The sequence below is a fragment of the Jaculus jaculus genome, chromosome X, assembly GCF_020740685.1.
Source record: "Jaculus jaculus isolate mJacJac1 chromosome X, mJacJac1.mat.Y.cur, whole genome shotgun sequence".
NCBI classification, from domain to species: Eukaryota; Metazoa; Chordata; class Mammalia; order Rodentia; family Dipodidae; genus Jaculus; species Jaculus jaculus.
In genome coordinates, this window is record NC_059125.1 from 18,092,218 (window position 1) to 18,118,267 (window position 26,050).

Genomic DNA, 26,050 nt, shown 5'->3' on the forward strand with positions numbered 1-26,050 from the left:
ATTGTATTGAATCAATGGAACACTATTAGTAATGTGGACATTTTGGCAATGCTAATTCTGCCAACCCATGAAAATGGTGCATCTTTCTATCTTCTAACATTTCTTTCTTCAGGCTGTTTTAGTTTTCATTATCGTCTTTGGCTAAGTGTATACTTATTTATATATTTATTTATTTCTTTTTGGCTGGTTGGTTGTTTATAGGCTATTGCAAAAGGGATTATTTCCCCTGTTTTTTTTTTTTTTTTAAAGAACATTCATTGTTAGTGTTTAAAAAATTGATTTTGTATCCTGCTATTTTGCCACAAGTGCTTACCAGAACAAAGAATCTTCTAGTGGAGATATTCAGGTTTTAAAGTATAAAATCATACATCTGAAAACAGAAATAATTTGATTTTGACTTTTTCCTACTTATGTCCCTTTTATGACTTTGTTGTTTTACTCTGGCTAAGATTTCAAGCAGTATGTTTTATGAGTGGTATTTCCAGTTCTGATTTAAGAAAAACATAATTTTGGTTCCTCATCCTGCACTGTGTTGCCTATTTATTATTGTACCCAGCTTTTAAAGTATATTTTCTATTCAATTATAGCTCTGCTAGTTTCAAAGGACTGCGTACTTATTCTGTTAATAGACTACATGTCTTACTCTTCATCTTTTTATTCCAAAATCAGAATGCTTGACTTGAATATACATTTGAAATAAGTGATATTTTAACTTCATTAAACTAAGAGAAATTTATGTCATAAAACATTCTCTGCCTTTGATTCCTTCCACTTTTAATATTTTCTTTTTCAAATTACGTACTTACTTAATTAATTAATTGATATAATATATATACATATATTCATGTATAACAAGATATATTGAATTATGTATACACCGGAGAATGCTCATATCTAAATAACTTACATATACTGTGCTTCATTTATTATTATATATTTTATGATGACAAGAGATGAAATCAGCTTCTATTAATTATTGTTTGTGTTTTTGTTTTTTTAATGAGAATCCATGTAATATTTCAACATATATACACATCATGTCATATTTAAATTAGGCCACCTATGTCCGTTTATCACTTTCTTCTCCCTGATAGTGGATGCAATGTGACCAGTTGCCCCATGATTCTACCACCGTAACCCTTTATGATAAAATGTACCCTCAAACTATGAACCACAATAATTCATTTCTTCCTAAGACTATTATTTTGTCAGTGCATAAGAAAAATAACTAATATAGTAATGATGCAGATATTGGCATATGTTTGAGTGAATATTGGTCGAAATGCAAGTAAAGATGTACATAATTCTCATAAACTTTATTTCAATCTTATCCTCAAAGATAAATAAAAAATTCAAATAAATATCATAAGATATTCAGCAAGATAGATGCCAAAATATTTTAGTGATTTTTACTGCTGTTTATAAAGTAATTTGAAATTTGTCAAAATAATAAAATGGATTGATAGATTAAAAAGAAAAATGGATTTTGAATACTTTTTAATTTTTAAATTTTTATTAACATTTTCCAAAATTATAAAAAAATCCCATGGTAATTCCCTTCCTCCCCCCCCGACACATTCACCTTTGAAATTCCATTCTCCATCATATTACCTCCCGATCTCATTCATTGTACTTACATATATACAATATCAACCTATTAAGTACCTTCCTCCCTTCCTTTCTTTTCCCTATATATCTCCTTTTTAAATTACTGGCCTCGGCTATTATGTATTTTCCTTCTCACACAGAAGCCCAATCCTTTGTAGCTAGGATCCACATATGAGAGAGAACATGGGGAATTTGGATTTCTGGGCCTGGGTTACCTCACTTAGTATAATCCTTTCCACTTCCATCCATTTTTCTGCAAATTTCATAACTTCATTTTTCTTTACCGCTGAGTAGAACTCCATTGTATAAATGTGCCACATCTTCACTATCCACTCATCAGTTGAGGGACATCTAGGCTGGTTCCATTTCCCAGCTATTATAAATTGAGCAGCAATAAACATGGTTGAGAACGTACTTCTAAAGAAATGACATGAGTCCTTTGGATATATGCCTAGGAGTGCTATAGCTGGGTCATATAGTAGATCAATCTTTAGCTGTTTTAGGAACCTCAACACTGATTTCCACAATGGCTGGACCAGATTGAATTCCCACCAGCAGTGTAGAAGGGTTCCTCTTTTTGCACATCCCCGCCAACATTTATGATCATTTGTTTTCATGATGGTGGCCAATCTGACAGGAGTGAGATGGAATCTCAATGTAGTTTTAATCTGCATTTTCCTGATGACTACTGATGTAGAACAATTTTTAGATGCTTATATGCCATTCATATTTCTTCCTTTGAGAATGCTCTATTTAGCTCCATAGCCCATATTTTGATTCCTTATTATTTAACTTTTTGAGTTCTTTGTATATCCTAGATATTAATCCTCTGTCAGATATATGCCTCGCGAAGAATTTTTCCCATTCTGTAGGTTGCCTCTTTGCTTTTTTCACTGTGTCCTTTGCAGTGCAAAATCTTTGTAATTTCATGAGGTCCCAATGATTAATCTGTGGTTTTATTGCCTGAGCAATTGGGGTTGTATTCAGAAAGTCTTTGCCCAGACCAATATGTTGAAGGATTTCCCCTACTTTTTCCTCTAGCAGTTTCAGTGTTTCAGGTCTGATGTAAAGGTCTGTAATCCATTTGGACTTAATTCTTGTGCATGGTGAGAGAGAACAATCTATATTCATCCTTCTGCAGATATATATCCAGTTTTCCCAACACCATTTGCTGAAGAGGCTGTCTTTTCTCCAATGAATATTTTTGGCATTTTTATCGAATATCAGGTGGCTGTAGCTACCTGGATTTACATCTGGGTCCTCTATTCTGTTCCACTGATCTACATGTCTGTTTTTGTGCCAGTACCATGCTGTTTTTGTTACTAAGGCTCTGTAGTATAGGTTAAAATCAGGTATGGTGATACCACCAGCCTTATTTTTGTTGCTCAGTATTATTTTAGATATTCGAGGTTTTTTTTTTTTATTCCAAATGAATTTTTGGATTGTTTTTGCTATTTCCATGAAGAATGCCTTTGGAATTTTAATAGGGATTGCATTAAATGTGTAGATTGCTTTAGGTAAAATTGCCATTTTCACAATATTGATTCTTCCAATCCAAGAACAAGGGATGTTTCTCCACTTTCTAGTGTATTCTGAAATTTCTCACTTCAATGTTTTAAAGTTCTCATTGTAGAGATTGTTTACTTCCTTCATTAGGTTTATTCTAAGGTACTTTATTTATTTTTTGATGCAATTGTGAATGGGAGTGATTCTCTGATTTCATCCTCTGTGTGTTTTTTGTTAGCATATATGAAGGCTACTGGATTCTCTGTATTTATGTTGTATCCTGATACATGGCTGTAGGTGTTTATCAGCTCTAACAGTTTGCTGGTAGAGTTTTTTAGCGTCCTTTATGTATACCATCATGTCATCTGCAAATAATGACAACTTGATCTCTTCCTTTCCAATTTGTATCCCTTTTATGTGTGTCTCTTGCCTTATTGCTATGGCTAAGACTTCCAAAACTATTAAATAAAAGTGGGGATAGTGGACACCCTTGTCTTGTTCCTTATTTTAGTGGAAGAGCTTTCAGTTTTTCCCCATTTAGAAATATGTTGGCTGTAGACTTGTCATAAATAGCTTTTATTATATTGAGATATGTTCCTTCTATTCCCAGTCTCTGTAGGAATTTTATCATGAGGGGATGTTGGATTTTGTCAAATGCTTTCTCTGCATCTAGTGATATGATCATGTGATTTTTGTCCTTCAACCCATTTATATAATGTATTACATTTATAGATTTGCGTACGTTGAACCATCCCTGCATCTCTGGGATAAAGCCTACTTGGTCAGGATGAATGATCTTTCTGATATACTCTTGCATTATGTTTGCCAATATTTTGTTGAGAATTTTTGCATCTATGTTCATGAGGGAATTTGGTCTGTAATTTTCTTTTTTTGTTCTATCTTTGCCTTGTTTTGGTATCAGGGTGATGCTGGCCTCATAGAAGGAGTTTGGTAGAATTCTTTCTTTTTCTATTTCCTGGAAAAGCTTAAGAAGCAATGGTTTTACCTCTTCCTTAAAGGTCTGGTAAAATTCAGCAGTGAATCCATCTGGGCCTGGGCTTTTTTTAAGTGGGAGATTGTTGATAACTCTTCAGATCTCCATGTTTGTTATAAGTCTATTTAAGTGATTAATATCATTTTGATTTAATTTAGGTAGGTCATATAAATCAAGCAAAGCATCCATTTCTTTCAGATTTTCATACTTTGTGGAGTATATGCTTTTTTTTTAATTTAATTTATTAGTTTTCTTTTCAGTAAATACAGGCAGTTTGGTACCATTATTTAGGCTCATCTGTGATCTACCCCCTCCTATTAGACCCTCCTTGTTATTTCAATAACAAGGAGTATATGCTTTTATAGTATGTCCCTATGATTTTTTGAATTTCTCTGGAATCTGTTGTGATGTTACCTTGTTCTTCTCTGATTTTATTAATTTGTGTCTCTTCTCTCTTTCTTTTTGTCAGATTTGCTTAGGGTTTATCAATCTTTTTTATCCTTCCAAAGAACCAACTCTTTGTTTCATTAATTCTTTGGATTGTTTTTTGTTGTTGTTTCTATTTCATTAATTTCTACCCTAATCTTTATTAGTTCTTCCTGTCTACTGATTTTTGGTTTGCCTTGTTCTTCTTTTTCCAAGGCTTTAAGGTGAAGCATTAGGTCATTTACTTGCGACCTTTCTAATTTCTTAATATAGGCACTTAAGGCTATAAATATACCTCTTAGAACTGCCTTCATTGTGTCCCAGAGATGTTGATATGTTGTGTACTCATTATTGTTTGACTCTATAATTTTTTTGATTTCCTTCTTGATTTTGTCATTGACCCATTCATCATTTAGTAGTGTATTGTTTAGTTTCCATGATTTTGTGTATGCTCTATAGCCTTTCTTGCTACTGATTTGTAGTTTAATCCCATTGTGGTCAGATAGAATGCAAGGAATTATTTCAATTTTCCTGAATTTGTGAAGATTTGCTTTGTGTCCTAATAAATGATCTATTTTAGAGAATGTTCCATGTGCTGCTGAATAGAATGTGTATTCTACAGCCTTTGGATGAAATGTCCTGTATATATCTGTTAGGTCCATTCCTTCTATGACCTCATTTAGTCCAGATGCCTCTCTGTTTATTGTTTTCCCGGGATGACCTGTCAATTGATGAGAGTGGGGTCTTGAAGTCACCCACGACCACTGTGTTTGGTGTTATCTGTGACCTTAGTTCTAATAGTGTTTGTTTGATGAATTTGGGAGCCCCCATGTTAGGTGCATATATGTTTAGGATTGTAATGTCCTCCTGTTGGAGTGTGCCCTTAATCAAAAAAGTGACCTTTCTTATCTTTCTTGACTAACATTGGACTGAAGTCTACCCTGTCAGATATTAGGATAGCAACCCTTGCTTGTTTTCTAGGCCCATTTGCTTGAAATACCGTCTTCCAACCTTTCACCCTAAGATAACGTCTATCCTTTGTAGAAAGGTGAGTTTCTTGGAGACAACAAATTGTAGGATCCTGCTTTCTAAACCAGTCTGCAAACCTATGTCTTTTCGTTGGGGCATTGAGGCCGTTGATATTAAGAGATATTATTGAAAGGTGTGTATTTATGTTTGCCAATTTTTTTTTTTTTTTGTGGTTCTGGTTCTACCTGTGCTCTCTTGTGTTGACTAGTATTTGAGTATTGCTTGTTTTTTCTAGGTTCCTTATATGTGTGCTTTTCCTTTTCTTCAGCATGGAGGATTCTATCAAGTATTTTCTGTAGAGCTGGTTTTGTCTTCAAATACTCCTTTAACCTGCTTTTGTCATGGAATGTCCTTATTTCTCCATCTATTTGAATGGATAACTTTGCAGAATAAAGTAACCTTGGTTGACAGTTGTTATCTTTCAGAACTTGGAATATATCACTCCAGGCCCTTCTGGCTTTTAAAGTTTGTGTTGAATAATCTGCTGTAATCTTGATGGCCTTGCCTTTGTAGGTAACTTGATTTTTTTCTTTAACTGCTTTCAGTATTTTTTCTTTGGTTTGTGTGTTTGGAAGTTTGATTATAATATGGCAAGGAGAGTTTCTTTCCAGGTTTTGTCTGGCTGGGGTTCTAAAGGCTTCCTGTATCTGCATTGCCACCTCTTTCCCAATTTGGGGGAAATTTTCTTCTATGATTTTGTTGAAGACACCTACTATGCCTTTGGAGTGGAATTCTTCTCCTTCCACTATGCCCTGAATTCTTATATTTGATCTTTTCATAGTGTCCCACATATTTTGAAATTCCCACTCATGCTTTTCTATAAGTTTGCCTTTCTCTTTGCTGGATTCTATTTGATCTATTTATCATATTTATAATCAGATTTATTTATCATAAATAAATTACATATATTTGAGGAAATAGATGTTATTTTTTTTTTCCAGGCAGGGTACAACTCTAGCCCAGCCTGACCTGGAACTCACTATGCAGTTCCAGGCCGACCTTGAACTCATGTTGATACTGCTACCTCAGATTCCTGAGTACTGGGATTAAAGGCATGTGCCACCATGCCTGTTCAGTAACTTTTAAGAATAGAATATATTACTATTAATTAGGCAATATAAGAAATCTCTTTAATTTATTCTACCAATCTACTTCAAAAATTGTATTTATTAGTCAAAATCTCTGCAAACCTCACCTCAGCCACTGACAACTACCATTCTACTCACTCATTCTCTAGTTCAACTTTTTACTTGCCACGTTTACATAAGATTATGATTATTTGTTGCTCTGTCTGGCTTATTTTACTTAGTATGATATCTTCCAGGTTCATGCATGCTGTCACACAGAGCCTGTTTTCTTCTGTTCTTAAGGCTAAGTAGTATTCCATTGATAAGACACTTTTAATTATTTTGGAATTAATTATGTACTTCACATAAAGGATGAGTTTTAATCTTTCTGAAATAATCACTATGAGTAATTTATAATGCCAAGTTGGAAGAGACAATTTAGAATGAAATGCCACTTTATATATATGCTATAACAAGTTTAAATTTGGTTTTCAATCACCTGCTACATGTGGCAAATATATTAGTTTGAATCACCTTATATCCAGGACTTGTAACTATATTTCAAAATTCTGTAAAGGAAAGTGGCATACTTCTTTAACAGATGTATCATAATGTAAATAAATATTTTAATGACATTTAAGTGACATTACATAGCATTAACAATATGGTATATTCATATTATATATTTAATTTTTATTTTAGAAATACATGGGTCTTTTTAACATGGAGACATGTTTAATTCTTTACACACTTTAACAGCATCAAAAATTTGATTATTATGTACAGAATCTCTTTCCTGAGAATGGAGGAAGTAAACCCTTCTCCCTTTTGTGTGATTGTTTAATTACAAGTGCATACTTTTAATTAACATACTAATATAATTTTCAATGAAAAGGAAAATGTATTTTTTAATTTAAAATTTTGGCTACTTATATAATGAAAGTTACTCAGATATGGGAGTTTTGACTATTTGTCTTTGGTGAAGGTATAACAGAATGCAGATTTTATGTGAATAAGCAAAAGAAATTAACTTTAGTGCTCAGTTTATTGCTTTGCAAAATTGCAAGGACATTTTAGCCCTGATTATCATGTTCTAATTAGTCTCCAGAGGGATTTCATGGACAATCAAGTGCTCATTAATCTGACTTCTTCCTGTAACATTGATTTGTTCATTACCCTTTTAGAATCTTAAATATAGAAACCAAAAATTGATGTGTGGTTTTAATATACTTACAGATGTTGCTACCACTTACCCAGATAAGAAGTCCATCTTAATGTACATCACATCACTCTTTCAAGTTTTGCCTCAACAAGTGAGCATTGAAGCCATCAAGGAAGTGGAAATGTTGCCCAAATCATCCAAAGTGACAAGAGAAGAACACTTTCAATTACATCATCAGATGCACTATTCTCAACAGGTAATGCAAGCACAATTTAAAAGAGGTTTCCAATTTTATAAATGCTCTTATTTATCACATATGTATAGTAGATATATGTATTTATAGCAGTATAAAATGCATGTACACATACCATTTTGTGTGTATATGTGTATATGAGCACATAATAATTTTTATTTCATGTGATTTGCACAATATCATTTTTCAAAGAGCATTGCTGAAATAGTATGTATGTTACAGGAATATAGAATATAGCACTCATTGTTGTTTATATAATGTACTGAGGACTAAAATATAAGGAAACATATCTCTGTTAAACTTTTAATTCTCCATCAGCTTTGGTAAAGAGTAAAAATCCAGAGTAAGACCAAAAGTAGTATATTTAATAATATAATCTTTAAATTCGATGATAGCTTGTTAATGTATTAACGTTTTTATTATGGAAGATACTATTTTGAAAGGAGAATTTAGTTTAATATATCTTTAATAAAAATTAAATCGAGAACATATATGATAGAATGATTTATTAAACTGGTTTATATAATCCAGAGGTAACTTCCATTGATGAGTTACTCTTGAGAGTGGATATTTTGAATGGTTTCGTATATGTGCTTAAACAGTTTGATAAAGCTTTCAACATTAATCCATCGACCCACGTTTCTTACTCTATTGAGCTACGTCTTTCTTTAGTTAGCTCCTGAGAGCTCCAGCCCATATCAGGGTATTGACCTGGTAAATTTGGATGAATTTGCTTTTATTTTCCATAGATTCATAAGGAATTGATTTTGAATGTTTTTTTTTTCCATGAAAAAGATTTAAGAAAATGCCACAATTATGAATAGACTTGTGTTGGAACCTAAATGGTCAATTCTCATACTCAGTATCTTCTCAAATTACATACTTTCCAAAGTGACAAAAAAAAATGTCTACCACAATGTTTAGGGAATACCAGATTTTTTTCACATATAGTAGAAAATTTTTAGAATTATTTAATTTGCAGTTCAAGTTTTTTTAAATTTTTTATTAGTTTTCTATTCAGCAAATACAGGCAGTTTGGTACCATTATTAGGCTCATCCGTTACCTACCCCCTCCCCAATGACCCCCCCCCCCTTTGTTGCAGTATTTGGGTAGTGCATTGTGGAGTTAGCCCACAGTTATCAGTACGATAAATGTCTCTGCATATCATGACCCAACATGTGGCTCTGACATTCTTTCTGCCCCCTCTTCTGCAAAATTTCTCTGAGCTATGTTGGGTTCATTTTTGGTCTGTTTCCATGATGAGGTGTTGGGGGCCTCTGAGGCTCTGGCTCTCTGATTTGGTAGGAGTCGATTTTTCTATGTGTTGGTCTCCTTCCCCTTTGTGCTGGTATCCGGTTCATCAGGAAAACATCACCCTTGCTTGTTTCGCCAATTTTCCTTAGTTTGTGTCGGGGCCTTTTTGAGGTATGATGGGGTGGCTCTCTCCTTAGGATCTGCACCTATCTGAAAAAGAGAAGCAGATTCTCCAACGGATAGTGAGTTAGCATCAGAACAAATGAGAAAACCCTTACTTTTTTAGTAGAGAGTTTAATAGGTATAGGCCCTCTTGTACCCCATGATTGATGGTAGCTTGATATTGGAGGGTGGCCTTATGTTTGGATATGGTTCTGACTTGTTTCCCAGCTCCAGCTATGGGTCCCATACCACTTAGGGGATCAGTTAGCTAAATCAAGAGCAGTTGGTTCCCCACCATGGCTGTGTGCCACTATTGCACTTCTGTGGGCATCACAACATGTTATTTGTTGCTAAGTAGTTTAGACCATGAGTTGCTTGGACAGATATTGGTCATTTCTCCCAGTCGCCCATCTAGCACCTTTTGGCACTAGACACCTGACTGTCTGGGGACTGACTCTCTCCTGACCTCAAGCCATGCCTTTCCATTTTACCTGTCAGCTGCATATGGAGTCTTCAGCAATAGGGCCTTACCACTGACCTTTGGTGGGTCATCAAGTACTCTGACAGAAATCTGTCATTCTTTTAGAAAACCTTGTAGGTTTCTCTGATCAAAAGCTCATTGTGGGTCATAGCCTCATGCTGGTACTGGGAGTTACAGGTCAGTGCCCACTAAGAAAATGAGCAGAAAGATAACTAATATACAAGAGTTAGAGAATACCAGATTTTAATATCCATTATATGTAAGATTAAATGCCTCATCTCTCTTATTACATTTATTATTTTGGTTTATTTTCAATATGTCCTGAAGTAGTCCTACACTGTTACTTACCATGTCTCTACTTCTCTCTGCTTCCCCTTGTGAACTCCTTTGCAGATCACAGTCAGTCTAGCACAGGGGTATGAGCGAACAGCTTCCTCTCCTAAGCCTCGATTCAAGAGTTATGCATACACACAGGCTGCTTATGTCACCTCCTCTGAGCCTACAAGGAGCACATTTCCTTCAAAGGTCAGTCAACATTTACACTGTGTTCTATAAACCAAGCAAAAAAAAAAATCTTTCCAAGATGACCTAAGTTTTCTTTTGTTTGTTTGAAGTTTTCAATGATTTTTTTCAATGCCTTCATAGCTCTTTTTTCTTAAGTATTATTACATTTTCTCATGTGAGACCATTCTAGCTTTGATAAATGTTAATTCTGTGGAGATTCTCACAATAGTGACGTCTACATTTATGATATTATGATTTATAACGTTTTCTTTTACCAAATCTATCGGTGGTTATAAAGTATATGAAGGTCATTTAAAGGCTTTTGTATATAACTCTGCCGGGGTCCAGCCCTGGCTTGAAGGAGGGTCCCCGAAGAGAGGTGTGAAAGGGAGCGGCGAAATAACGACTCGAAGTCAAGTTCTGGTGCAAGCTGACAGGCTAATGCTGAAGGCAGCTGAGTTTTTCTATCTTTTTCTTTCTCTCTTTTTCTCTCTTCCTGCCACAGCTCTTAGCCTCAGTCTTTTATTTTCTGATCACGTCATGCAAGAACAGACTTTAGGAAAGGTACAATTTCACAGAATTCATAGAAACTTTTTGTTATTCCTTATCATCAAACAATCCCATAATTATTCACCTCAAGTAAAGTCGTCAGGCCCCTGTAATGATTAACTGTTTTTACATTTTCCCCATGTATGTGCGGTCAAGCACTTGTGATTTCCTGGACTTCTACTTTCAATTACTTTATTAAAGGTGAGAGGCAAAACAACCACAAATGGGGCTTCCCATCATTAATCACTGATCCAGCAGATCCATTTATCCTTTAATTATTTATTTTGAAGTTTCCTTTTTACGTCCCTCCAATACTTAGACTTTGGTCCCCCCTTGAACTATTTCTGACTTCGGTTGTTTTTCTGTAAGGATTCCTGGTAAAGAGTCAATTGCAATTGCCACCATTTAGAAAAATTAGTCATATAACAATGTTTACGTTGTTCCAGGAGGTTCATTGTTTCCTCCTAAGTTTACTGTACTCCACGCCTGACTTTCTTTAAGGCCTTTAAAGAAAACAATTATCTTTGACCCATTTTCTTGTTTTTCCAATTCTATGCCAGAGCCTCTTTCAGGTACATTGACCAACACTTTACCGACAACAATTTTTACTGGAAAAGTAAACTTAGAGATTGGGACACCAAGTGAAAGACAGAGAAAGACAAACATTATACAGAAAACCACATATTGCTGTGGCGTAGAGAGCCAAAGATTTTTCTATAGAGGGGCCACATCGGACTTCAAGGAAGAGACAGCTGGGCTGGAACTGTGTCAAGCAGCTCTTCAGCGCTCGATTCCTCATGATCCTGAAATGGCATGCTTGCCGTCTCCGGCATAACTCTAAAAGGGTAGACATCTAATTAAAAATATTAATTGTTCTGTTTGGGGGCCATTATGTCCAGATGACTATAAAATAACTATAACAACTAGGTGCTTCGTATGGTCTCCTGTAATTTCTAGTTATCTAGATCTGATTTTTTAGCATTTTAAGAATAAATAACAACCCAACTCAGATTCTATGTACGATGTAACACTGTAGGCATGAAGAATCTATCGAGTGACATTTGCTATCCTCACAATACTGAGGAAATCCAAAACTATAAGAAATTAGGTGGGAGGGCAGCTTATTGGATAAACAAAGCACTTGTTGTGCAAGCATGTGCACCTGGGTTCAGTTTTCCAGAACCACATAAAATACCAGATGTATAAACTTGAAAATAGGGATGATAATAGGAATGAGAATCCCTATTTTCATTCCCATTTAATATTTAAATTTGCCCAATCATTACTCCACACCCCAATCTGCTTATCTCTGACTCAAAACACTTTTGACTCTGTCAGCTCTTAAAATATATATTTTTGATTTGTTTGAGGGAGAGAGCAAAGGAGGGAAGGAAAGAGAGAGAAAGAATAACTTTAGTCACATAGACTACATTCTGCATCTATCTTTGTATGGGTACTAGGAAATCAGAACTGAGCTGACAGGCTTTGCAAGCAAGCACCTTCCTTGCACTCTATAAGCCTTTTAAATTGCCATTGGTCCCATGGAGATCAGCAAGATTCAAGGGGTGGATCCTCAAATAAAGCAATATAAACCCATACAAGGTACAAGAGTCCCTCCCATTATCACATTTTGAACTGCCTTTTCTAGATTTTATCTAATGCCTATTCTGGAAACACATATTTACCTCATTATCACCTCCACAAAGCATTGCTCAGGGATGACTTCTTAATAAAGTTACTGTAAATGGGTTTAAATTTTATCAGCCTCAATTTGTTCCTTTTTGCCTTTGTCTAAATATTAACTACATTATATGTCATAAAATATACAGTGACTTAATTCATGGGTTCTATTTAATTCAAATCATTAAAATAAACCTGTTTACCCTTTAAAGGTGAGGCAGAACAAATAACAGGAGGTGGAGGATGATATAGCCTCTCACTAAAGGAAATATATTGGAAGATATGTCTTAACTATATCCATGACCAAATTTTATTCTCAGAAACACTGAGGTGGCATTACCCACTGTAGGTTGTATCTATGGTATTTCAGTGAACTCAAAACTGATTGAATTGAGATACAGTGATTTTTCTTCTTTTTCTTGTTTTATGTGCCATTTCTATTCATATATCTTAATTTTGATCATATGTACCCCACATTGTCCTCCACTATCTCCCCTAGTCTCACTGCACTTCTCCTCACCAGTGGCTATGCCCACAAAGGCAGTGTGACTCCCCCATCTCCTAGCAACATAGAATTACCATGAGCTCATGAGGAAGAAGAGTATTCTCCCAAAGTCCTCCCCTATCCAGAACAGAATAATGACTCGCACTATCATATGCAGGTCTTTTGCAAGTAACCAGAGGTGCTGTGTGGGAGTGCATGAATGCAGTAACTTTGTCATGTCCAAATGCCACATTTCTACAGTGCTTTCTCCCATCCTGTAGTCTTATATTATTTCTATTTTGCCTCATATTTGATGTTGCCTGAGTCTTAGAGCAGATGATGCATGTGTCCTGTGTAGGGCAGAGCACTTATCAGTCATTGATTTTTCAGCACTTGGCCAATTACGATTCCATGCCTAGATTAGCCCCACTGCCAAAAATAATAAATAAAGTAAATCAAAAGCTTTTCTTACCTAAGCTGAGAGTGCCTGCTCCACATGGCCCTCTCTCCAGCTGTGTCACCTGCTGCTGCCATCATGTGTGTGATATATGAGAAAACATCATTTTTCCCATTACTATAAATACCCATATAAGTGACTATTCCTTACAGGAAATATAAACGTTGTTATCTTCACTTTTTTTTCAATATCTTAGAAATAGCAATTACCCTCATCTATCTCCACCTGGAAAATCTACTTAACCTGTTAAGTTAAAGCAAGACAACTTAGTTGTAGTTACCTACATATTAAGGAACTATCTTCTTAACTTACCAACAAGACACACTATTTGTGTAAGCCCCTCTGTGCCCTTATTGTCTCACTTGGCTGTTATGGTTGGATGACATTATTGTTATAGTTTTTTGAATTACTCAATTCCTATTTCATGCTATTCCTAGTTATATATTAAAGAAATCCTAAATAGTTCTTTCATGTGCAATTTTTCAATTTCTACCTTTACCCTGATCAGTACTTCTTTAATTTGATAATATGTTTGTCTTATCACTTATACATGCTGATGTTCTTTTTTCTAACAAAATTGTGTCATCCCTTCTTCTACTAAATACCTTTTCTAGAGTATACTTTAGTCATCATTTCTTTAGTCAAAATATATATGTTCTTAGTCACTGAATCACATGCATTTTATGTTTATGTTGTTATTTATTTATTTGATGGTGTTTTCTACCATCACCAAAACATTTTTTGTAGGTACTTCTATAGTCAGAAAGTTCTCACTTCTGTGCTGGAGAGATGGCTGGGCTGGAGATATAGCTTAGAGGTTAAGCGCTTGCCTGTGAAGCCTAAGGACCCTGGTTCGAGGCTCCATTCCCCAGGGCCCACGTTAGCCAGATACACAAGGGGGCACACACATCTGGAGTTCATTTGCAGCGGTTGGAGACCTTGGCACACCTATTCTTTCTCTCTCTCTCTCTCTCTCTCTTTGCCTTTCTGTCTCCGTCTGCTGCTCTCAAATAAATAAATAAAAATAAACAAAATTAAAAACAAGAAAGTTCTCACTTCTTTATTGTCCTATATGTTTTTAATTAATTAATTAATTAATTATCTGATTCTTGTATTCCATCTTCCTTAATATAAGACTCTGGGGGAAAATCCCTTGATTTTTTTTATCTGTATACCTATTCCCTTAGCATTATGGTTCAATTTGGATCCAGTCCATATGCTAATGATCAATATACATCTTTCCAACTTCCAAACTGTAGTCTAACTCCTTTGATGCGTGTACTGAAGCCTCAAAGGTAATCTGTCCCCATGGAAACTTTGTTTCATTGATTACAATTTTTATTGTCCTTTTTATTATGCAAATAAGGATATTTCTCAACACTTATTGTGGCTAAGTTATGAGACATACTTCTTCTCTATATTGATCCAAAACTCAATAACGAGTCAAATTCAGTCAGTTCTTTCTTTTTACGTAAGTTCCCCATTAAATTAAATCCATTAAGTTTTATGGTTTCTGGTTAAACCTTTCTTTCAGCAGTCCCAAGGCATCAGGTTACACTTTCTGTTTTATTGATTGCATATGACTATTGTCCTTCCTGAGGTACTGTGAGGCTGCTCCTTTGCTAGAAATAATACACCGTTATTGTAACTGTAGAGACTTTAGTTATCTTTGTTTTCCACATACAGCTTATGCTGCCTAATTAATGAACCCTTTGATCCTTAAGTAATGTACTTTATGCTAGGAATCAGGCTTTGGACATTTATCCATATTTTGCTGTGTTGTTATAATGTGATATAAAGAAAAGGGAATCATAACAATAAACACTTCTAATTAATTAATATTCATGATATTTACTCTTTCAAATATGCATCTATTTGACTAATATATTGTATCTATGAGATAGTTTTTGTAATAATATTTTAGGGGAAATTTAAATAAAATAAATAATTTGTTGAAGCAGCTAATAATTCATAGAATTGAGATTCAAATTCACTGTCATTGCTTATAGTTAAAATTTAAACTTCATTACTATGAACCCTAACCCAAGTAGCTGAAGTTTAATTTTTTTTTTTATTTCTGATGACCCTCATATCTGTACCATGGTCTTCTCTTATCAACAGATACTGAAAACTTTCTGGAAAGAAAAAGAAATAATTCTTTGTGCTTCTTCTATTTCTGAAATCAATTGTAGCTATTGACCTTAGGTAATATACTTCCCAACAGTAGAATAGAAAAATAATTCTTTATGCATTTGTGAATTAAATAATTGACTGGGCTGGAGAGATGATTTAGCAGTTAAGGTGCTTGTCTGCAAAGCCAAAGGAGTGAGGTTCCATTCCCTAGGACCCACGTAAGCCAGATGCACAGGGTGGCACATGCATCTGGAGTTCATTTGCAGTGGCTGGAGGCCATGGTGTGCCCAAATCTCTATCTCTCTCTCCCTCTCTTTCTCTCTCTCAAATAAATAACTAATAATTAAAAAAAATAAAAAGAAACAACTGGCCATTTAAAATATAGCTAGTGAGCATAAAGCACTTGGAAATAAATAAGTATCTCAATCATAGAAAATTTCAGTAAAATATAGCAAATTTTATAATTACATCTGACAGTGAATTTGGCCCTTATAGTAAAAAGGGGGGAAATAAGAAACTCATACTTAAGTCTCATTTCAAAATATTTAACCTTGACGATAAGAAAAACAAACTTAAATTTTTAGAGGGACTATATTCACGCAGTATAAGTTTAGGCTAATACATACTGTATAGTATTAGATATCCAAATATCAAAGACAGAGACTAAAAGGAATAGAAAGGAAGAATTAGCTGTACAAAACATGTGTATGTCTTCATTATTTTCCATGTCGATCCAGTTCACACTTCTCATAACTAGTCTACTACCAAAGCTTCATTTGCCTATTAACTAAGAGTTTACAGACACAGATGTCTTACCACTACTCATCCAACTAATTTAAAACTGAACTTATATTTGCCAGGTACAGCAGTCATTTCTGATATGAATGCTTATTCATTCCTGAAACCATCTAGTTATGTGTGACTCTCTCTCAGCTCCATTATATCTACTTCAAATTGTTTTTGGAATGTTTTCCATCTTGTCTAATGGTGTGGGTTTCAGGACTTTGTAGATCCTCTGGGCAAGCCTCATCAGTCCTTATCATATCTTATATAATACTTCATCTTACATTTGGATTTTGCCTTGGACATTCTACTCTTTCTTTCTCTGTGTGAATGTATGTCTCATTTCTCTTCCTAGACATGATTAATACTACATACAAAGCATTTATACTGCAACAGAGATTAAATATATAGATGATTTAAGTATATGGAAAGAGGTGTATAGGTTGTATGTTAATGTCATGTCATTTTATATGTGGGATTTGAGCATATGAAAGGTTTATATGGATAGAACATTCTGGAAACAAGACTCATGGGTAATGAGGGATGATTGTGGTTTGTTTAATTTATTCTTTTTTCATGGTTTGCTTCCTCTGTCTTCTCTCTGGTTCTTTTTCTTTCTATATTTCCCACATCTGCTCACAGCTGCACAAGGATTTTCTCTGTGATTATGATTCATCATCAAGTAAATGGGAAGTTTCAGGATTTGAATGACATGTTGAAGGAAGTACTCTCATTAAAAGTTCTATATATCAATTTTATTTCATTCAGATTTGCTATAGAAGTACATAGATATCTCAAATGTGTATATGCATATTTGTCTGTGTGTATATAATTCCTAGTAAGTATAGTTTTTCTTATTGTGAAAGAAATTCAGTATAGTTACATCTCCTTAAGAATCAGTGGTACTTCTTTTGCTGAAATTTAAGTTTCTCCAAGCTTACCATTTTCTTATTAATGAATATTATTTTATATTTAGCAATTTAGCTATCTTGTGATGTTATGCAAATATATATTTTTTAAATTGTGTTCATTTACTTGAGAGAGACAGGCAGAGAAAGAGGCAGGTTGAGAGAGAGAATGGGCACACAAGGGCATCTAGCCACTGCAAATTAACGCCAGATGCATGTATCACCTTGTGTATCTGGCTTATGTGGGTATTGGGGAATCAAGCCTTGAACCAGAGTCCTTAGGCTTCATGGGCAAACAGTTAACTGCTAAGCCATCTCTCCAGCCCTGCAAATACTGTTTTAGTCTGTTAGATATCTTGTCAATGTGTTTAAACTGGATTCCTCCAGTCACTATGTATATGTTTATGTACTTGAGAATTCTTTAACTTTTGGTTTTATGGCTTTTGTTGTTATTAGAGGGTTTATAGCACATTTCAAAAAGTTACTGTTTTTCAAAAAGTGATTATAATAACTTTATGGTTTCTTCTAGTTTAACCAAAATTTTGATCCTGCAAAAACTAGTCTAGATTTACATTAAAATATAAACAATTTCAGTATTTTCCTCAGAAGCTAAAAAGGTGTTGAAACTACCTGTTGCTTAATTTACATTGACTATAATCAAAATGTGTGTCATTTAGAAATAAGAGAATCTATCTCAGAAGCCCATGAATGTATTTCTCCTCACATCCTATTTCACAAGAATATGTTATATCTTCATTCCTGTAACATAGTTGATTATCATGATTGCCTTCAATCAATTATATAATAGCTGTGTTTTAATCAGCTGCACAAATGGAATAAAGAAGTTTCTGAATCAAATCACCTCCTATTAGAAATTAAGGAGCGAGGAACATAGCTATAATACAGGCAACTAGAAGTTTGTGTTAAACTCCCCTATGATTTGATGGTATTTTGGTCCAAGGCAGGGAGTTTTACTAGTTTATGTAAGGTGGGTAAGTTAACAGATCTTCATAAATTTAACATAATATTTAAACTGGGCATGGTGGCACATGCCGTTAATCCCAGCACTGGAGAGGCAGATTAGTAGGATTGCCATGAGTTCAAGGCAACCCTGAGACTACATAGTGATTTTCATTTCAGTCTAGGCTAGAACAGAACCCTACATTGAAAAAATATTAATATTTAAAATTATCAACAATTATGTAAGATTTCATGTTCTGAGTTGGTTATATTTTTATAGTGTGCATTTCATTTACTTTTGTTCTGATTTTGACTGTGTCCTTCCTTCTGCAAAATTTGACCTTTGTCCGTTTTCTACTTCCTTTAGGTATATAATTAATTCATTATTTGTGATATCTATCTATTTACTTACCTGTTACCTTTCTTATCATATTTATCTTCATCATCTGCCTCCTTGGATAGAGACCTCAAGCACAATCTTGTCCTGATATTAAAATCATTCCCCACCATTGTAATTTATTTTTATGTAGATGCTGAGTTCAGTGTTCTATAACAGCTTTTGTAGAATGTGACATGGGATTTTTATTTTAATTGCTTTTGTTTGAAAAGAGTTTTGTATTTATCTTTTGGTTTCTTCCTTACACATTTTTATGTTGAATAGTGCAATTCCTAGTCCATAAGTAGAACAGATAATGTGGCTTACTTTTAAAATAGCTTACTATAATACATATTTGCTAAAATTATTTTAAATTGTGTTAAAATCTGCTGAGTAGAAACAATTGAAAGTTGTTTCTCACTTTGACAGACAACATTTCAGAATATTGCTTTATGAGGTATGGAGAAAGATGGATCCAAGCTGAGTGCATGACTCCAACTCCATCTACCACGATCATAACAGAAGCACAATTTCTGAAAACTACATGACTGTACCTGTAAACCATGGCTTACTTAATGGGGAAATCCTCATTCACAATTAGGATATGATTAGGAAAGCATGAACAGAGATCATTATTTATTCTACTAAGTGCATACATTTAGGAAATGTATTAACAGCCTAGTATCTACTTTTATTGTTTTTGGGTTTTAAAACATTGTTATAAAAATATATTAAATATTAGAAAACTAAGACTAAAATATTGGATGTATGTGAGCATAATTTGCTATATGATATATAAGTGATACTTCGATATAAGAGTGACTTGTTATTTTATTGACCACTTCTATATTTACAGACAGTAAACCATGATATTTCCCTACCTTCCCCCACTTTCCCATTCACAACTCTGCTCTCTATCATATCCATTTCCTTTCTCCATTAGTCTCTTTGATTTTGATGTCATCATCTTTCTCTCCTATTATGGCAGTCTTGTGAAGGGTAGTGCTAGGCATTGCGAGGTCATGTATATCGAGGCCAATTTCTTTCTTGACAGTTGCATTGTAAGGAGGGGTACACTTCATTTGTCTCTTACATTCTTTCTGCCACCTCTTCCACAGTGACTTTTTAGAATACACATTTGATTACAGGGCTAGGGAGATATCTCAGCAATGAAGGACACACACTTACTTGCAAGGCTACAAATTCAATTCCCCAGACACTCATACAAAGCCTGTGTAGGCATTCCTTTGCAGTACCAAACAAATCTGGTGCACCATTATACACACACACACACACACACACACACACACACACACACGTAAATAAATAAATAAATATTTTTTGATACCAAAAGTCTATGATTAGTAACCTCCACTGGTTTAGTCTTTTATGACAATCTACTGGCTATATCTACCTACAACTACAGATGACAAGACAAGAAGCAAGGGAGATTAAGGGTTCAGACTTTCTCTTTTGTACAACCACTTGAACAACCCACTATTGATAGAGTTAACTTGGATTGTACAAGCACTAAAGTAATTCTTTCTGATAATGGTGGTTCCAATGTCCTAAATGCATACTAGACCCAACCCTCTAACAACTCTACCACTTCTATACTGCCTCATTTAGAAACAAATTTCATTGTATAAGTTTTTGGTGGGAAACAGTGAAATTATACTCAAACAATACAACAAGTTTGTCACAATACAAGAGATAATACCAGAAATTCAGTTGTAGAGCAAATAAAAATGGATTCATTTTCTATAAAATAACATATTTAGCTGATACTCTGTATTTTTTGAAGTTGAATATATTCATAGGTGTAAATGAACTATTGGGTGGAACTGAGCTAATCTCTTTTAGTTATAATATTCAAAGAGATTAGCTAGATTTTTTATTGTTTATAGATTTTATCTCCTTAGGTCGTCTGCTATTTAGTTAATTAATTAATTAGCTTAAAGATATCAATAAACATTAATTTTAGTATATTTTTCAACAAAACAAATCTTTGAGGAGGTAAAAAATGTGTGCTAAAATTTTGCCTCATAATTTTCCTTGCTTGTGATTCAATTGTTTGTGTCTTATTAAATTTCTGTGACCCTTAGCTCAACTTTAGTCACCTATGTAACCAGTGATACTTACCTTGTTCTCCATTTACTATTGCAGTGTAGCAAATCATTCCAACACCAAAGTTTAGCAAAACAACAGTCATTTTTGTCGTTATGTTTCTTGACTCTGAAGGCCCCCGGGTCTCACAAATTCATATGTAATTGTTATAAGACAATAGCTGAAGTTCACACTGCTATGATCATTCTTCACTCACATGTCTGGAGCTGTGATGGCCTCCAAAAGCTATATTTAGTCCTTCACGAAGTGAGCAAATGATCCAAAGAAGCCAAATACATTCTGTATTACCTTTAATTTGGGAAGCCACATATTTTAAATTTTACCTGGCTGCTAGGTCCACCTACATGGCAAGGGATGGAACATTAACCAAGCCATGATTAAGAAATGTCAATGTTACACTGTGAAAGAAACTTATATAATGATATATCTTGTATTCATCTAAGTGATACTATCTGTCACAATGTTCAAGATTCATATGTAAAATGGAGAGCAGTTAAGAATAATGTAGTCACTCTAGTTGCTAGCAGATATTTTCCAAATTGCACTATAATTATTAGTGATTGTATATTCTTAAGTATGATTAAATATTTTCAAATTTCCAGATTCTTGATTATTTAGGAATTTCTGATGGTCATCAGCATGTTAGAGTAATGAAATGACTGACCAATTGCTTTCCATTATAATTGAAATTTCAATTCATTTGATAATATATCATATTATTTATCACTAAAAGCATTGGGTAGGTGCAGCAACTTCCATATTCTTCATTTTGAAGGTTCATAATCTGAGCAAAGATTTATTAAATCATGATAGTTCATTCATGTAATAGAAATATTGGATATAGATTCAAGATATCTTGAATTTTGCTAAGTATTATATCATTTTTAGGATTATAATTAAGCTAATGTACACACTGTCCATTTGTATAAGTAACTTAAGTTTACTCCCATAAAATAATTTTATTTTGGTTTACATTTTTTTGATATTTTATAATTTGTTTCATTGTTAGAAAATATTTAGTATGTCTAATCATTACTCCTTAATTAGTTATAATCATTACTTCTATTTTTAATGGAACCTTACTCAAAATTTAAAATCATCAATGTTGATTTGTTACACATATCAGGATTACTTCTGAATAAAAATTTTTTACAGATGTATATTTCTAATAGGTATAACTAGCTTGCCTAATTATAAGCCATGCTATAGGATTCTATCAGCTTAATTTAAAATCTCTACATTTTGTCTTCATTATAACATGTCCCAAGGAAATTTCTATATTAAATCTAATGGCAATATGTGCTCCCTGAGATATGTGGTTCTCTTTCTGAAGCATGCAAATTTACTTTATCATACCTCAAAAATTAATTTGAAGAGTAAATTTGGATCATTAATGGAATTAGAAATCAGATATGCCCTTGATTCTTCTATGATTCCATCATTTATATTTTCTGTGAGCTTGGTGATTAAAGTCATTTTAACTATTCAGTACTTCCAATAGTTTTGGAACAAGTATGCCAGAAGTAATATATATTAGCACTTATTTACTAATGGCAATTTGCCCACTTTATCCTAAAGGCCAGGAATGAATGTGAAATAGAGTATTTATAATGTCATTAAAAATATTTCTGTTTCTATTTTTATAGCCTATTACTATAATAATCATGTATTGAGTAGAGAGGAGGTATTTAGTGAGGCAAACTTGTTGAATAATGTCTTTTTATAATGTGTACAATAAAAATAAAGTTAGGTGTTCAAATTAATTAGGGCATTATTTGAAGTATTTATTTTATTTTATTTTATTTTATTTTATTTATTAATTAGTTTTGTACTCAGCGAATAACTGTCAATTTGGTATCAACATTAGGCTCATCCATGTCCTACCCCCTCCCCCTGGCCCCTCCTTGTTGAGGTATATGGGTCATGCATTGTGGAGTTAGCCCACAGTTATTGGGAGGATAACTGTCTCTGCATATCATGACCCAACATGTGCTTCTGACATTCTTTCCGCCCCCTCTTCTGCAAAATTTCCCTGAGCCATGTTGGGCTTAATTTGATCTGCTTCAATGATGAGGTGTTGGGGGCCTCTGAGTCTCTGGATCTCTGATTTGATAGGAGTTGGTTATTCTCTTTGTTGATCTCCTTCACCCTTGTGCTGGGACCTGGTTCACCAAGAAAACAGCACCCTTGCTTCTTTCGCCAGTTGTTCTTAGTTTCAGCTGGGGCCCTGTTGAGGTATGATGGGGTGGCTCTCTCCTTAGAATCTATGTCTATCTGAAAAAGAGAAGCAGATTCTCCAACAGAGAGGAGAGTAAGTTAGCACCAGACAAAGGAGATAACGCTTACTTTTTTTTTAATTTTTATTTATTTATTTATTTGAGAGTGACAGACACAGAGAGAAGGACAGATAGAGGGAGAGAGAGAGAATGGGCGCGCCAGGGCTTCCAGCCTCTGCAAACGAACTCCAGACCCGTGTGCCCCCTTGTGCATCTGGCTAACGTGGGACCTGGGGAACTGAGCCTCGACCCGGGGTCCTTAGGCTTCACAGGCAAGCGTTTAACCGCTAAGCCATCTCTCCAGCCCAATGCTTACTTTTTTATAGAGAATTTAATAGGTGTAGGCCCTCTTGTAGCCCACAGTTGGTGGTAGCTTGATAATGGAGAGTGGGGTTATGTTTGGATATGGTTCTGACCTGTTTCCCAGATCCAGCTATGGGTCCTGTAGCACTGAGAGGATCAGTTAGCCAAATCAAGAGTAGTTGGTTTCCCACCATGGCCGTGTGCCACTATTGCATTTGTATGAGCATCGACAGGTTATTTGCTGCTAAGTAGGTGAGACCATGAGTTCTTTGGCAGATATTGGTCATTTTCCCCCAGTCGCCCATGTAGCACTTTCTGGCACTAGACACAGTGACTCTCTGGGGACTGAATCTCTTCCAGCTTCCAGCCATGCCATTCCATTTTACTGTCAACCCCATAAGGTGTCTTCAGCAGTAGGGTCTTACCACTAACCTTTGGTAGGTCATCAAGTACTCTGACAGAAATCTGTCTGTCTTTTAGGAAACCTTGTAGGTCTCTCTGATCAAAAGCTCATTGTGGATGATAGCCACATGCTGGTACTTGGAGTTACAGGTCAATGCCCAGCAAGAAAAGGAAGAAAAAGATAACTAATATAAAAGAGATACAGAGAAGAGAGAGAGAAAGAGAGAGGGAGAGAGAGAGGCTGTAGAAGATTAAGGTCAGTCTTCATCATACCCTCTCCAGTGTCTTGCGGGTCAGGTGTTCCCTCTAAGGGCCTGGTGAAGGTTCAGCCATTTGGTTTGACATTTAGGATGTAGAATTTTATGGTACCATTAGCGTTTGGGTCTAGATTTATGTTTTCTACCCCCTCCCTTGCCCTCCCCTCCCTCCCTACCCATCTTATTGTCTAGTCCATGAGATGCTTGCTGGGTATTTAAGGCATCTTGGGTGGGTTCTGGTTAGGTGCTGTAGATGAGTGAGACTTTGTGGCACTTTTCATTTGTGGAAATGAACAGGTGTTAAGAAATCTGCCTTTATGTAGATGAAAAGATGGGCTATGATTTCAACACACAGAATCTGAAAACAGCCCAATTCTCTTGATCACCATGTTAAACTGATACAAAAGAGCTATTGTAATTGAAAGGTTATAGTTTCAAAAATAAAGTTAGACTCACACTTGACAATTTATTCAAACTGAGAAAAATGTAATACCATTTTAATGACAGGAACATTATGTCAGGTAGGTATAACATAAGGAGGTGAAATGCAGGCAATTTAAAAGTTAATTTTAAAAAAATGAATGGGAAGGTAATTGATAATTATGAAGATTAATTGCAGTAAAATCTATGAACAGACAATTTCAATGATATTTTTGTTTGCAAGAAATAATTGTTTTAAGTATTTCCATTTTATTGTCATCATGATACATTAAATTCCCATTTGGTATCCTGATTGTAATAAAATAATAAATCCTATCTAAAATTTTCCTGTGATGAATAAGTGAGTCAATTCAAAATGTCTTCATTTTATCAGTGTCATTACTGATAATGCATTTTGACTAATAGCAATTAACTAGACTTGGTGAACTAAACAGCTAAGCATTGAATTTGAAATCAGAACATCTGGCAATGAAGATGTTGAGTGCATTAAAATGATTGTTGATTATTTAAACATTTATTAAGTTGATGAATAGCATTAAAATATATTTTGTCCTATATGATTTAGGATGTAACTAATTTCAATCCTATGTAAAGCACAAAGATAATTTATTTGTTCAATGAACAATAATATCAGTGTTTAATTAAGGGTTTAATACAGAGTTTCGTTATACAGTAAGGATAGACTTATGTCTATGTTAATCTTCTAAATGTAGTAATCAAAAGGTCTGAATTCATTTATGATTGGATTTTTTTTTAGATCATATGCCTACACCAAGCATATCATTGCAGCAAAGTAGATGTACAAACATAGAGGTTCTTTTTACATACAGTCATATTTTATTTCATATGCTTTAATATTTGATTTTCAGTAGAAGCATCTTTCTTTCTTAGTGTGAAGAATCAATATTATATCAAATTCTTTGTTTTTATCAAGTCCCCTAATAGTGTTGGCATGTATAATGTACAAGTCTATAAGTAAACTATACCACTAATTTGAGAAATTATTTTAGATAATGTATAAATTAATTATTAAGAGGGTTTAACATTATTTGGTTACATAAATCTTTAATGGGATATATTGTTTATGTTTGCCTAATGTATACATGTCTGAGTAAGTGTGTATTGCAATATATGTAAAAAAAAAAACTATCACATTGATTATAGAGAAGGTAAATGCAGCAGAGAAAATTGATATTGGAGGAGTGGGGTCATTTTACTGCTAGAAACCAGACTGTATATGGCAGAGTAAAATGAGCCATTTTTGTCAGAGTTGAAAGATCTAAATGCAGAAAGAACTACAGACTATAGACTATATAGCTTGACTTATGAGGGGAGGAAATTGCTATATCCAGACTGGGACTAAGGCAGTTTATTTGAGAAGCTAACTGTGTTCGTCCTGTGTCATGAGAACTTGAGTAGGGTTGCTTTTAGAAGAAATGGACTGGTGTAAGCAGACATATAAGGACA

The 26,050-nt window shown here is 34.4% G+C and overlaps 1 protein-coding gene across 1 annotated transcript in view; it reads left to right on the forward strand.

Moving 5' to 3' along the window:
• Positions 1 to 26,050, forward strand: part of Dmd (dystrophin) — a 2,157,654-nt gene that overhangs the window by 605,173 nt on the left and 1,526,431 nt on the right. Inside the window, exons 8-9 of the mRNA XM_045140973.1 lie at positions 7,867 to 8,048; positions 10,337 to 10,468. Of these exons, the coding sequence (XP_044996908.1) occupies positions 7,867 to 8,048; positions 10,337 to 10,468 (314 nt within the window). The remainder of the gene's footprint in view (positions 1 to 7,866; positions 8,049 to 10,336; positions 10,469 to 26,050) is intronic.